This window comes from Trachurus japonicus, chromosome 1 (assembly GCF_045865225.1).
Source record: "Trachurus japonicus isolate A0001 chromosome 1, Traja_1.0".
Taxonomy (NCBI): Eukaryota; Metazoa; Chordata; class Actinopteri; order Carangiformes; family Carangidae; genus Trachurus; species Trachurus japonicus.
Window position 1 is genome coordinate 35,124,255 of NC_140907.1, and position 14,651 is coordinate 35,138,905.

General features: G+C 46.8%; 1 protein-coding gene across 1 annotated transcript in view; it reads left to right on the top strand.

Moving 5' to 3' along the window:
• LOC146992396 (uncharacterized) overlaps positions 1-14,651 on the top strand; it is a 24,170-nt gene continuing 9,519 nt past the window's right edge. Inside the window, exons 1-6 of the mRNA XM_085790500.1 lie at positions 1-121; positions 258-521; positions 10,883-10,964; positions 11,062-11,122; positions 11,267-11,451; positions 11,556-11,651. Coding sequence (XP_085646626.1) covers positions 1-121; positions 258-521; positions 10,883-10,964; positions 11,062-11,122; positions 11,267-11,451; positions 11,556-11,634 — 792 coding nt within the window. The 3' untranslated portion in view covers positions 11,635-11,651. The remainder of the gene's footprint in view (positions 122-257; positions 522-10,882; positions 10,965-11,061; positions 11,123-11,266; positions 11,452-11,555; positions 11,652-14,651) is intronic.

Here is a 14,651-nt window from a genome sequence, read left to right on the forward strand (position 1 = left end):
ATGCTAACCCAGCAGCTAATTACATCTGGTACAAGGAGAACCAAAGTCTTCCTCAAGGACCAGAAGGAGTTTATCATTTCTCCTCCATCAGCTCTGAGGACAGAGGGACCTACCACTGCAAGTCTGAGAATCAATATGGAGAGATCAACTCTAGATCTCTGTTTGTAGACATCCTGTGTAAGTGAAAACACATGTTGAAATTTATCAAAGTCATGAATGATATTATTCATGTTTCATCTTCATGTTCCCTCCTCCAGATGCTCCAAATCTTCCCTCTGTGTCAGTGAGTCCCTCTGCTGAGATAGTGGAGGGCAGTTCAGTCAATCTGACCTGTAGCAGTGATGCTAACCCAGCAGCTAATTACACCTGGTACAAGGAGGGTGACGACTCACCAAAAGCTTCAGGACAGATCTTCACCATCACTGACCTCAGATCTGAACACAGTGGGAATTATTCCTGTGAAGCCCAGAACAAAATAGGACGTCAGAATTCCACCTTAAGTCTGACTGTTTTGGTTGAGGGTGAGTTAAACACGGTCTTGGTTATATTTTGTCAAATTTCATGCAGGTTACACAAATCTCATGAAACTCCTGTGTTGGTGTGTGTTGCTCGCTGACGGTGTTTTGAGAAAAGTGTGTGGTTTTTACTCAAACACCTCCCACACTATTACCAAAATGATTCAGTGACACATTTCCAGTCTGTCCACTTCCTGTATAGTGTGTGGTTGTAGTCAGTCTTCCTGGTCGCTGTTGACATCTTTAAAGGTGGGAGCTCACGACTGGAGGACAGTAGGCTACAACAGTGGAGGTTTACTTACGCAATGCTAAAAGTGTATCCTAAGGCCCTGTCCCATTTCTCCCCCTTAAAACTTCCACTTGGTTTTGAGTGCCCTCAACCGTAAATTCCACTCGTTGAGGGAAAGTGGCTGAAAATCTTTCCCTATGGAATTGGGACACCACTAGTGTAGTGAACGTAGTGAACGTGATAACATACGTCACATGTTTACAATTATACCGGTGGAGCATGCTACTAGCTATTTTCATTCAGGAAAAATGCCGGCGGTTCCAGCTGTTGTGTTGCCTGTTGCGTTGGCTGTGTTTGTTTATCTCAGTCTAAACAACTTTTGTAATTAGTCATGGTTATCATAGATTAGCCGGGCTAACGGTTAGCTACCTGTTAAACTTTAATAACTCAGTGACTCAATAAACGGTCCATGAAAAAATATTTTCTCCAGCGGATATCTTAGTTACAGCATAAACTGTTTTCTTTTCTGTAACAACATCTATTGCACGTCTGTCCGTCCTGGGTGAGGGATCCCTCCTCTGTTGCTCACCCTGAGGTTTCTCCGATTTTTCCCTGTTAAAAGGGTTTGCCATGGAGTTTTTCCTCAGTCGATGTGAGGGTCTAAGGACAGAGGATGTTGTTACGATGCCATGTAAAGCCCTTTGAGACAAACTGTTTGTAAAAACGGGCTATACAAATAAAATTGCCTTGCCTTGCCTTGCTCTAGCATGACTGAGGCCTAGTCCACACGAGCCCGGGTATTTTTGAAACCGTGAACGTATGTTCCCGGTTGTATGTCCTGTCCACATGCAACCGCGCTTTTGGAAACCTGAAACCGTGGTTTTTTGAAACCGGAGTCCAGGGTGGGGTTTTCGGCCGGGGTTGGTTTCACCGGGTGCGTGTGGACACTGCAACCGTGATTGTTGATTGCTGATGTAAACACTGCAGCTGCAGAGGTTGTTTGCAGCGGTTTGCAGGTGAGCTCGCAAAAATGGAGGTGACAAAGTGGATTTTTATCACTTTTTTTTAATTTATTTTTTTACATCATCTAAATGCTATTTGTATAGTTTTTCGATGAGAAAAATATAACGAAACGGTCGTCAGTCAGCTCCAAACTCACCCTCAATCACAGACCACAGCTGGTTTTCCACACAGCATCATTACAGTAACAAGTGACGCTACAGATCAGCTGGGCCGCTGCCGGTGTGTTTTTAAATGACAGAACTACTACAGTAGCGCCACAGTTTCTTATTCCCCACCTTGTTTGATTGAGAGTTTTTCGGGATGATTTTCATGAATGAACAGGCAATAGCCTATGTCACTGTCAGACCGGGTACGACGGGAGGGGGGGTCGCGCTGCTGTCATGCAGTGATAAAGAGAGCCTATGCGGAGATGAGGAACGAGCCAAAAGCCGAAAATGTATACGTGACGTCCGCGGTCGATATAAAGTGGATATGATGTTTCATTCATCCATGTTTTGACAGACAACACAACAGCCAGTGATAAAGAGTTGCACCGCACCGACAGACAGTCATGTGGCTCAGCAGCCAGGTGACGCACACAGCACAACAACACAGCACACAACAACACACAGCACAAGAGTCAAGACACAGCACAGCAACATGTGCAGGCTGCTGCAGCAGTGCACGTCAAAGGGACATCGTCGAAAATAAAATAAATAGGCTACATTTTTATTAAATTAATTAATATTTAATTGTTGGACTTGGAGTCTGTGAAATAAAGCTATAACACGTAGTTTTGAAATGGTTTTTGCGCATGTTTACATCCATAAAATGACCAAAAATTAACACTATAAGCGGATTTCTTGATAACGAATTATTTAAACAGCATTTCTATAGAAATGATTCCTCCCAAGCCTTTTGATCCAAGCGGTTTCCACTGTATTTTGATTGGTTAAAACAGCCTTCCACACGTGCATTGCGTCACTTGGTAGCGGATTTCACGGTTGCGTGTGTACGGAGTGTTTTTATTACACCACTGGTGTGGACGCGAAGCAAAACTCCGGTTTCAAAAATACCCGGGCTCGTATGGACAAGGCCTGAGCTAACAGGAGTAGTTTCATGTCGTGTCCGACAACGGGAGGGTTTTAACAGCTTACGTCCTGATGCTACCACCGTTAGCTTTGCTGCCGCCGTATGCTTAGCTACCGCCGTTAGCTATCCCTGTCAGCTGCACGACACCATGATTCCCCCAATAAATACCACACATAGCGACACAAAACACACACAGAGAGAAATAGTAATGTTTCTTCAAGCATTTCAGATTTGTCTAAACGGCGATCGAGCGTGACAACGGGTAATTTCATCTTCCACTTCGTTTTAAGCCCGCATCGGACCTCACTACATTTTGAGGGCTGATTTTAAGGGCAAAATCACGTGAACGCACAAAATATAGGGTTAGGGCAAATATTTAGGGCTAGGGGGAGAATTGGGACATGCCCTAAATATGTACAACACCATCAACATAAAAAGAAAGTGGAGTGCTGAATACTCTTGATTAAGTAAACATCATGGCTCATGGCAGCACATGGCTACACTCATATTTCCTCTCCAACAAGTAAGAGTAAGTGCTTATAGCTGCATCCATCAGCTACAGCCAACTGGACTGTACCATAAGTTAACTGCTAATCAAGTGTTTCCAGAAAACAGGTGCATGACAGCGTTACTGGATTTCACTAACCTTCCTGTAGAAACCCATCAGTCTACTATGTTGCAAAGTATTCATAAACCAATCACACTTAATATTCACTAAATACTTAATCCACTTTCCCTACCAACCCACCCCCCATTATTACTTGGTCTACCCCAGTGACATTGCAGGTTAGGTAAACCAGTATTCAAATAGGAAGTATTTGCTCAGTTCTCTATTTTTGTAAACAATAGCTGAAAAACTGTAAAACTATACTGGTTTATACTAACCAGTATTTAGTTCAACATTTTGGCAAATTGGCCCATTGCCATAATCCATATATTCTTAGGAGTAGGTTTGTTACCTTTAATTGTCGGTGCAAGCTATTTTTAGAACGACGGAGCAGAGCCGTTGTTTTAAGCCCTTGTTATACTTGCTGTAAACTACGCAAACGCGAGCGCATCATGGCTGCCACGCGTAATCTGCGTCGCGTCACCTCGCCTCGATATGTGCGTTCGGTCGCAGCCGACGCATCAAATGGATGCAGATTACGCGTGGCAGCCGTGATGCGCTCGCGTACGCGTAATTTACAGCAAGTTTAATGAGGGCTTTAGAGGTAAATGCAGGGACTGCTTGCCAAAAAAACTGCTCCTGAGGGGAACGCACATCAGCGGTTTTGCATGAATTTCCCTCTAAAACAACTCTGTCTGGTAACGTTCTGTTATTATTTCATAGCGTGGTGAAGGTGCAGGTCACAACTTGTCCACCAGAGTGTTTTGGAGTTGTTGGATTGTGTATTTGATGAGTTTGATGAGGGTAAATAAGAAATCCCATCAGTCTCCGTAGCGTAGCTCTGAGTAGCTTGCACCGACAATTAAAGGTATATCTACTCCTAAAACTATTGGGATTATGGCAATAGGCCAGTTTGCCAAAATGTTGAACTATCTCTTTAAAGGGGACCTATTATGCACCTTTTTGCACAAACTAAAATAGTTCCTGGGTGTCTTAAAGACATGTCTGTGACGTGCTTCGGTCAAAATACCCCAAAGATCAAACATCACAGCACTCTCAAAAACAGGGCTCTGCAAAACGGTCTGTTTCAGTGGCCCCTCCCTTTAAATGCAAATGAACCACTCCCTCAGCATTGCGTTACCATGACGATTTCTACTACTAGTACCTATACTGATTTGGCCAAAATGTAGTATGCAAACAAAAGCTAAATCTGCAGTAGGCAAATTGCCAGATCTCCAGTATGCATCTGACCAGTCTACATTGTGTAATGAAATGTGCCCATGACCTAGTCTCAACCAAACCAAAGATGGTATAGAGTAGTCTTTGCCATGTAGGCTACTGTAACCATGTAACATCTAATATAAAAATGCAAAAATAAATATATAAAATAAATTAAAAATATATGCAGACTGGTCAGTTCATTGTAAAACAGTTATTTATTGATGTAAATGTGGTGATTTGTGCACATAGACTACAGAGCTCCGCAGCACTGCTCCTCTCTATCCTCCTCCTTCTCACAGCTTCACTTTTCATTCAAACTAATTCAACTGCCACAATTGTAAGATTTCATCAAGGAGACCAACATTTATCTCCTAAAAAGAATAACGTAAGTTATGCCTATAACTATGGATCTATGAGACCGAACGATGACCGTCACCACGGTCATTACCTTGAATGATGCCCTCATCTCCCTATCCTCGAGACCTATATATCAACAATGTCATGTGACTGACCTTATGAGGCGTAGCTCCCCGCCCATATAAGCCCCAGGTGAGCACGCTGCTTCCTCCTGCTGGAACGCCTCAGCCGGTTCTGAGCGACAAAGAGATGGTGACGGTCATCGTTCGGTCTCATAGATCCATAGTTATAGGCATAACTTACGATCTATTTCGACCTCACTCGGACCGTCACCACGGTCATTACCTTGGATGACTAGTGCCAGCAGTGTCGCGAAGAGCAGAGGACTCCCCTTCCTCACAACCTTGCCCAGCAACCGAAAGCAGCACAGCAGAACCCAAAGGTGCAGGGGACGCCACGTTGACCCGATAGAACCTGGAGAACGTGCAGGAGGTGCTCCAGGTCGCCGCCGCACAAATCTCAGACAGAGGAACGCCCTTTAAGGCAGCCCAGGAAGTGGCAACACCCCTGGTGGAATGAGCTACCACATGCCCCGGGAGTGGGATACCCTGACCCGAGTAGGCCTCAACGATGGTACCGACAATCCAATGGGACAATCTCTGTTTAGACACAGGATGACCAACCTTCTGTCCCCCAAAACATACAAATAACTGAGAGTGCGAGCACCTCAAAACCTGAGTGCGTGCAACATAAGCCCTCAACGCTCTGACCGGGCACAACGCAGACAACCCAGCGTCCGTCTGACCAGGCCGAAAGGCGCTGATGTCAATCACCTGGTTGACTGTTTGAGGGGTCACCACCTTTGGCAGAAACGAAGGGTTCGGCCATAGAGACACCCCAGAGTCGTCAGCCTTCCACCGCAAACAAGTGTCACTAACAGACAAAGCATGCAGTTCACTGACCCTCTTGGCCGAGCACACAGCCAGGAGAAAAGCCGTTTTGTAGGTCAAAAACTTAAGGCAGCACTGATCCAACGGTTCATACGGAGCCTGCATCAGGGATCTCAGCACCACAGGGAGGTCCCATGATGGAGCCCTGGGTATCCTGTGTGGGCGCAGCCGACACGCCCCCCTAATGAACTGAGAGACCAGTGGGTGTCTCCCCACTGTTGCACCATCAACCCCTTGATGAAAACAAGAAATAGCAGCAGAATAAACCTTGAGTCAAAAAGTGACTGCAGAAAGGCAAGAACCAGATCCATCGGACAAATGAACGGATCTACCTGTTAGTTCCCACACCATGCCGAGAATACCTTCCACTTCTGGTCATAATTAGACCGAGTGGAGGGAGCCCGAGCATTACCCAGGGTCCTCAGGACGGCCTCCCCTAAGTCGTGAGGGAGGGACTGAGAAGGGGCCAGGCCCAAAGCTGCAAAACCGCCGGCTTGGGGTGCCAAATTTGACCCCCTACCTGGGAGAGAAGGTCTGCCCTGATTGGCAGGGCCCACGGCTGGCCGTGAACCAGACGGAGAAGTGTGGGGAACCAATGTCTCCTGGGCCACCTGGGGACTACCAACAGCACCCTGTAGCGGCCCTGAGCCAACTGAGGAATCAGAGGGAACGGTGGAAAAGCGTATAACAACCCTTCCGGCCAATCGTGAGACAGCGCATCCAGCCCCAGGGGGCCCCCCTGACCTTCCAGGGAGAACCACATGCTGCAGTGGGTTGTCGCTGCTGATGCAAACAGGTCGGCCCGAGCCCTGCCGAACCGAATCCACAAGAGGGTCACCACCTCTGGGTGGAGCCTCCACTCTCCTGGGGGAGGACCGGTCCTGGACAGGAGGTCTGCGGCCTGATTCGCAACTCCCGGAAGGAAGACTGCCCTGAGTGAGGCCAGATGTTGATGAGCCCAACACAGAAGGTCCTGTGCCACCTGGAGGCAACGCAGAGACCGTGTCCCTCCCTGATGATTCACATAATACACAGTGGCAGAGCTGTCTGTCCTGACCAAAATATGTCTGCCCCGCAGGAAAGGAAGTAGAGCGATCAGGGCAAGGTGAACTGCTCGTAATTCCAGGACGTTGATGTGCTCGCCATCCCAGGGTGGCACCCAACGCCCTTGCACCGTCCTGCCCTCCCAGACTGCCCCCCAACCTGTGAGGGAGGCATCCGTGGTCACCACCGACCTCCTCGATGGGACATTCCCAAGCGGAACTCCTTGGGATAGAAGGTTCTTGTTCCTCCAGGGACGTAGTGCACTGAGACATGTGCGTGTAACCCGAAGTTTCACACGTCTGTGCAACTTGGGGTCGAGTTGGAAAGCGTTCAACCACCTCTGCAGTGGCCAAGCCCTGAGGAGACCCAAAGGGACAATAGCTACTGCAGCCGAAATCATCCCCAGGAGCCTCTGAAAGTGGACTAGCTCCAGTCTCCTGCCAAGACGAAACTGGTCCAGGAGGGCCAGAATTTTCATCACCCTCTGAGGGGTGAGGGACGCCAACATCGTGAGGGAGTTCAAACGGAGACCCAGAAAAACCGCCTTCTGCCTCGGTTCGAGGTTGCTCTTGGTGACATTTATTTTGAAACCCAAGGACTGCACATGTGAGACCACTCTCTCTGTGTCTTCCAGAATCTGGCTGCGGGATGGAGCGCAGATCAGCCAGTCGTCCAAGTAGGGGAGGATCTTTATTCCTGCCAACTGGAGAGGAGACAAGGCCGCCCCTACCACCCTGGTAAACACCCGGGGTGAGAGGGAGAGGCCAAATGGCAGGACCTTGAACTGATACGCCTGCCCTTGAAAGGCAAAACGAAGGAAGGGTCTGTGAAGTGGATGGATTGGTACGTGAAAGTACGCTTCTTTCAGGTCCACTGATGGGAACCATTCGCCTCCCTCCACGCCTTCCAGGATCTGAGACGTGCTCAGCATCTTGAATGGGAGAACTTTTATGTACGCGTTCAGTCGCCTGAGATCTAGGATGGGACGAATCCCACCATCTTTCTTCAGCACCAGGAAATACGTGGAATAGAACCCAGCGAGCTGTTCGCCCGGAGCGACCTTCACTATGGCATCCTTCCGGAGAAGTGCCAAAATTTCCTCTGACAATACCTGCGCCTGGGTCGGGTCCCTGACAAAAGTCATGTGAACCCTGGAGAAAGGAGGGGCTGCCGAAACTGTATCTTGTACCCTTTTGACACTGTAGCCAGTACCCAAGGGTCCGACACAGTGCGTTCCCAGCTTTCCAGGCAAAGCCGGGAACAAGCCTCGGCGGCTAACCCCCCCGTCCCCCTAGGCGACGCCCCCCTGAGGTCCTGGACCTCTGGGGGGGCGCTTCCTCTGTGGTGTAACTCTAGGCGAGGACTGTGACTGGGACCCCTGGCGTCGCTGCTGCGGTTGCCGAGACGTACCAGAAGCCGGGAATGCTGACCCCTGTTGCCTGCCGTACACCCATGGCTCCTGGCGAATCCAGGATGACTGAGGGGCAGGCTGGGAACCCCTAGGTTTCCACCTGGCAGCAGCCGCTCTGCTGAACGTGCGCTGAACGTGCGCTGAACGGACTCCCGTGTACGACGGGACTGTTCAGCCTTATCCAGCACACCCTGGGAGCCCGGGTGGAACACACACGCCGGCACTACTGGCATATGGGTCAACTCTTTTCTGATGTTTTCCGGTAGAGAAGTCTGTGCCAGCCAAACCTGTCGTCGTGCCATCATTGCCGCCGACATGGAATGACGTCTGTGGGCGAGAGGTCCCCCTCCTCCTCTGCGGTGCTGCGACTGGACGCCACCTCAGGGTGAGTGGACCTAGGCCTGCATAAAGAGAGAGAACATCAGGGGAGGGATCCTCTGAGCACTCACGCGCTGATGCGGGTGCTGCAGCAGGACATTGGGCCTCCACTCTACCCAGCCTGTCTGACAAACCACGTATGGCAGCCAGGATCTGTTGCTGAACATCCACTGGTGGATCAGTCAAGCTACTAGCCGAGCTAGGCCCTGACTGCACAGTGTGTTTCTTGCCTGAGCCCCGCTTGTGGCCAGGGGAGCGGCCCCGTTTCCGCTTCCGCGAACTGCTCTTTGAAGCGTGTCTTTCCTCTCCAGGCTCCTCCGCCGGAGGTTGCACCACTGATGCACGACTGGACTGCTCCAGCCCCGTGGCCCTCCGAATGCGCACTGCCATTGGTAGATCAATGGCTGCCGCACAGGAATACTCATATCTTGCAGCAGATGTGACATGCCTAGGCAGCTCGGGCATTCACGATGACGATCACAGGGGTCCATAACCACCTGACAGAGACGGCACAAATGTGGCGCCATTATGGCAAAACAGCTACGTATAGCCGATAAAGGGAAAGGAGAAAATAATAATAAGGCTGCTCACAGCAACCCAACTTTCGCCAAAACAGCAAAATAAATAAAGTTTATCTTTTACAGTGTAACTTGTACGAATAACTTAAAGCGACTGTAATATATACAGGGAAAACCAAAATGCAGGGAATTACCTTAATCTACCTGCTGCTTTTTCCCCTCTCCTATTTTTTTTTATTTCTTATTTTTTATTTTTATATCTTCGTTAGGTAAAGCAACACTAACAGTCATCAAACAATTTTCAAACAAAACTGGGCACCTCCACTCCTCAGTGTGCGCGAACGCACGGGAGGGGAACCTCAAAAAAACCCCCTCACTGCGAACAGCAAGTCAATGGGGAAGCAACCAAACAAACAAACAAAGACAGATGTTTCTTTTTTTTTCGTTTTTGTTTCTTTTTTTCTAATCGATCCCAACGAGCCGTCAGGCTCTTTGCAACCAATCGTCTTCCTGAAACAAAGAGGAGAGAGAGTAACACATACAACTCTCTCTACTACATATGATCACAAACGACAGAAACGCGGAAAATCCACATTCAATCCTCAGGGACACAAGGCACCTGCACACACGTGACGGATTGTAAGAAGTGGAGTCCGACCACATACCACTTACCTGCGGGTCTCGGATGAGGCGAGTGAAGCAAAGAGGAAGCGGCGTGCTCACCTGGGGCTTATATGGGCGGGGAGCTACGCCTCATAAGGTCAGTCACATGACATTGTTGATATATAGGTCTCGAGGATAGGGAGATGAGGGCATCATTCAAGGTAATGACCGTGGTGACGGTCTGAGTGAGGTCGAAATAGATCCACACGGTGGTAAACGTCTAAAAAACCTGCGGGTATGTTTATTAGCAACGGTTTTCTCTACCGCGATGAGCACGGACGTCTGCCCGGCCAAGGAGGCCTGCAGACGGGCTCTGCCTGTGTGAGGAGCCGCTGCAGCTCCGGAGCTCCGGTGCTCCGGCGGTCCAGCGTTACGTCGGTCCAGCGTTACGTCGGTCCGACGAACAACGTCGCCCCGGCGGTACGTCGCTGCTCATACAGGTACAGCTTCACTTACATGAAACGTCGGCGTAAACTTCTAAATAAAACTTAGTAAAGTGACGCTACAGCGCTAAAACATGCAGGGAAAAAGCAGGAAGTAGACCGCTCCGCTCTCCGCTGTGACCCCAGCCACAACAGAGCAGCATGGGAGGAGGCGGGGCCGGCTGGAGCAGAGACCTCGGCATGACCATGTAGGGGAGTCCGGCACGCCATGACGTCATGGCGTGCCTCATGTCAAAAAAAGTCAGTGCAACTGAGTGTAACAGGTGTGCAGAGAAATCCAAGAGAAATCCCAATCATCTAGCAGGGTTTACCTCCAAATGCATTAACCTCATGATATGACACTTCCACGGCCTCTAGAACCATTATCCAACATTTTAAACATATATAAAAGTCTGAAAAGCTGGAAAAGCATAATAGGTCCCCTTTAAATGTATTTTGCTTGTTTTTTGCAGGAAGATGGAAGTTAACAGCAGCTCTGATAATCTGCAGCCTTGTCCTGGCTGTTGTAATCACCTCTGTCTTACTCTGGATCATGTGAGAATTTCTGTTTCATAACTATTTTTAAAAAAAAAGTATAACACTCATTCATTGTAATGAGTTTTAACATTTTTTTAATCAGTTTTCTGAGCAGAAAAAAGAAAGTCTCTGAGCAGAGGTCTGAGCCTGAAGAGAGAACAGACAACAGGGAACAGGTGAGAAAGGAGAACTGAACTAGGAAAACTAATCTGGCTCAAATGTTTAGACGACACCCCCACATTATCTAGTTTCCAGCTCACTTTAAAAAAAAGGAATTATTGTATGACATCTCATACGTATGTCCACTGCACTGTCTCCAGACACAACCAGCTGAGCAGCAGGATAATCTTCACTACGCCAGTATCCAGTTCTTCACAGACAGCAGCACCGTTTACTCCAACGTCGGAGTGGCTCGGGCCAGAAAGCACAACGAGAAAAAAGAGGAGGGAGATATGGTTGAATATGCATCCGTTGCAATTAAGAGTACCAGTACTGTGGCTCCACAGTGAGTTGCTCTTGATTGCACTCATGATTTATACAGGGATGTTTAAATACTGTATGTGTTACCTCATCTTCACAGTCCACTAATCTGATTTATTTCCCTCTCAGAGCCAGCGGTCAGGAAGATCCAGAGGATCTGACTGGATTGTACAGCGCAGTCAAGAAACCCAAAGCAGTGACTTCCTAGTCTACTTTCAATTCATGGTAATTTTATAATTGTTTTAGTTTTTATGCTGTTTTAATTCACAAATTCAAGCAGGACATACAAGCAATAGGGTTAAGGCTTTGCGTTTGACTTAACATGATGTCACAGTGTTTACATCAAATCTGAATGTGATTCTTTCTGGCTAACTTACGACTGTAAATCCAACACTGATTGGCCTTGGTATATCTGGTTTGATCTCCATGCAGATCCTCCAACAGACCCATAGGAGTTGGAAAAGCAGTGGAACATCATCAACTGGACTGTACAACCAAGCCAGAGGTACCACTGCCACGAACGGAAACCCTGGTCTCTGTGCTGGGGGAGAATATTGCCAATCACCAGGCGAGATCGAACAAGAAGCTTGACATTTGTGTATAAAATTCAGAAAAGCTGTTTCCCTAAAAAAATGTGAATGTGGACACCTTAATGGTTGCAATCTCTGTCTGGCCACCGCCTACATTTACTACACAAAACAGTGTATGTAATGTAAATGTAACGGTGTTTTAATTAAGCCTCACAATCATGTCACATCATGTCACCTCTGAGACTGTGTTTAAGTTAGTTAAAAGGGGAAAACTGATGTTTGAAAAGTTAAATCCAAATGTACTGTCCAAAGATACTGATGAACATGCATTTTCTGAGGTAGGTGCAGTTTGAGTTTGCTGCCACCAGATGGTAGTTAAGGGCAATATTTTTTAAAGCAATGCAAGAAAGTATCATTATGTGTGAGTGTGAGAACATAATTCAGCAAGTAGATAATTGACCCTTCGCGTAAGCCCCGCCCCCTTGGTTACTGTTGCTACGCCGGGCAAGCTTTCACTCCCAGCCATGCTCCTGGCAATATTTGGTATCGATTTCAAAGGAAATATCAGCAAATTTCTGGATAAACTGTTCTGAGATGATAGAGAGAAGAAGTCACAAAGAGCATTCATAGTTTTCAGTGACGTGACTCGCGCAGGAGGATAAAACATCTGTTCAACGACACGACTGGACAATGTACAGAGCAGCAGTAAGGACCAGTAACTTTACCGTCTATCAACCCACGAAGACTTAGGTCATCTCATTGGTTGTCAAACTGCAAGTTTTTGGGCTATTGTGAACCACATACAGCTTTTGCTGCTGTTTTTTTTCTCCCACCGCTGTATCAGTCAGTGAAAGTAGTCCCTGCCTGGAGGATCCCTCGCCTAAAAGCCCAGGTAAAAGCCGTAAAAGTACAGCTGTCATTTCGGAGGTAAACATATAGTTATCCCCATATTTACAATTGCTCAAGTCGAAAAAAAAGTCTGCTCGTATCTGAACATCTCTATATTGCTGCCGCCGCCGCCGCCATAGTAGTGTCCACAAAAGCAAACGTAATGACTCAACTGCCGAAAGCTTGCCAGGCCTATAGTTACGGTTGCTAACGTAGGATTGGACAATAGCCGTTTGTGGGAGGAGTTGGCGAAGGGTCAATTACCTGTTAAGCAAAAGGAGATCAAACAAGACAAAACTAGAATCAGATAAAACAGGTTCATGCAGAGGTCAAACATGTCAGAGATAAAAAGGTCAGAGATAAATAATCTGAAATGCATGAGTGATACTAAAGCAAAGTTCATGTTGATTACTTCTCCTCCATTGTTTGAATGTGCATTGTTGAGGCTGTGAACTGTGAAGTACTTACCAGCACATACTCAGGTAGTCTCATAATTGTAGTAGCCTAGCCTATAAAGCTCCCCGTTACCCAAATGGAAACTGTACTGTTGGAGACACAAAAAAGAAAGATATTGTCACTTATCATTTTACAAGTAGCACTTACAATCACAGTCTTTGTCTTTAGTTAATGTTTTCAGTGATTTTATCAGATTGTGTCATGGTGATTTTAGCAGCACGGGCGCGGATTGGGAATGGCTTCCATGGTCACCACTTGTTGACATTTAGTTTTAATGGGCTGCAATTTTACCATGTCGTACTGACCTACTGTTATCTGACAAAAGAAACAAACTGAAGACAAGAGCTTTGTTGGGAATTCAATGTTGTATTTTAGTGAAAAGAGAAGCAATCAGACCTACAAGTCCTACAGGCCAACCCACAGGCTAAATGCAAATATGAAAGAAACTAATTATTTACAGCAGTCCTCAATTTCACACATTGAACAGTTGAACATAACTGTTCGTAACTAGGTCTAAAGCCTTTAGACCTAGTTTTGTTTGATAAATTCTCATTTTTTAAAAAATCAGGAGTTACCTGTCCCTGTTGCCATGACTTTGTTACAGTTTGAAAATCGGCTTTGTGCTTATGGCTATATGGCGGGCTAAAGGCTAACGTCAGTATTAGCTATCGGTTAGTCATGTTTTATTGTCACTGGCTACATGGCTAATGGCTAAAGTCAGTATATTAGCTGTGGTTTGGCTGTAGTTTTTGGGCCAGCTAACTCGGCTAAGGCCAGTGTGCAGCTACTGATTAACCCTTTCTTTCACTCACTTGCTAGCAGGCTAATGGCCAATATCAACCCTAGCGGCTCTGAATTCAGTGTAGGCTACTTTGTGTCCCTCGGGTTTACCTCAAAGACTTTCAAATAAACAAACTAACCACTAATTTATGGCTTTAAAATGCCATAAATTGATGGATCCATGTGTTTTTATCCAAAATGTCTGACCCTGTAACATTCAACCATGTCATAAAAAACACTGTTAGGGGATTGAGTCATTGTTACAGGGTTGAAAGTTTTTTTCAAAGATCAGACAAAGTGCACCGAATTCAGAGAGTCACCCTGTATGTAACTTACTGACGCATATTACCTTGTATTCAGGGTGAAGGAGAAATTAAAAATCTGGAAAAAAAAAAAAAAAGTTGTGCACTTAAGTTTTCTTTTGACTGAAATTAGTACTGGTGGTATAAGCATAACATTTTTCTTTTCATCTGGCAAAACCTTCCTTTGATTTGTTAAAGGATCCATCACCTGGTATTTATATTGGTTTTAGGTGTTGGAAGGGTCTTAAATGCACATTTTTGAGATATAA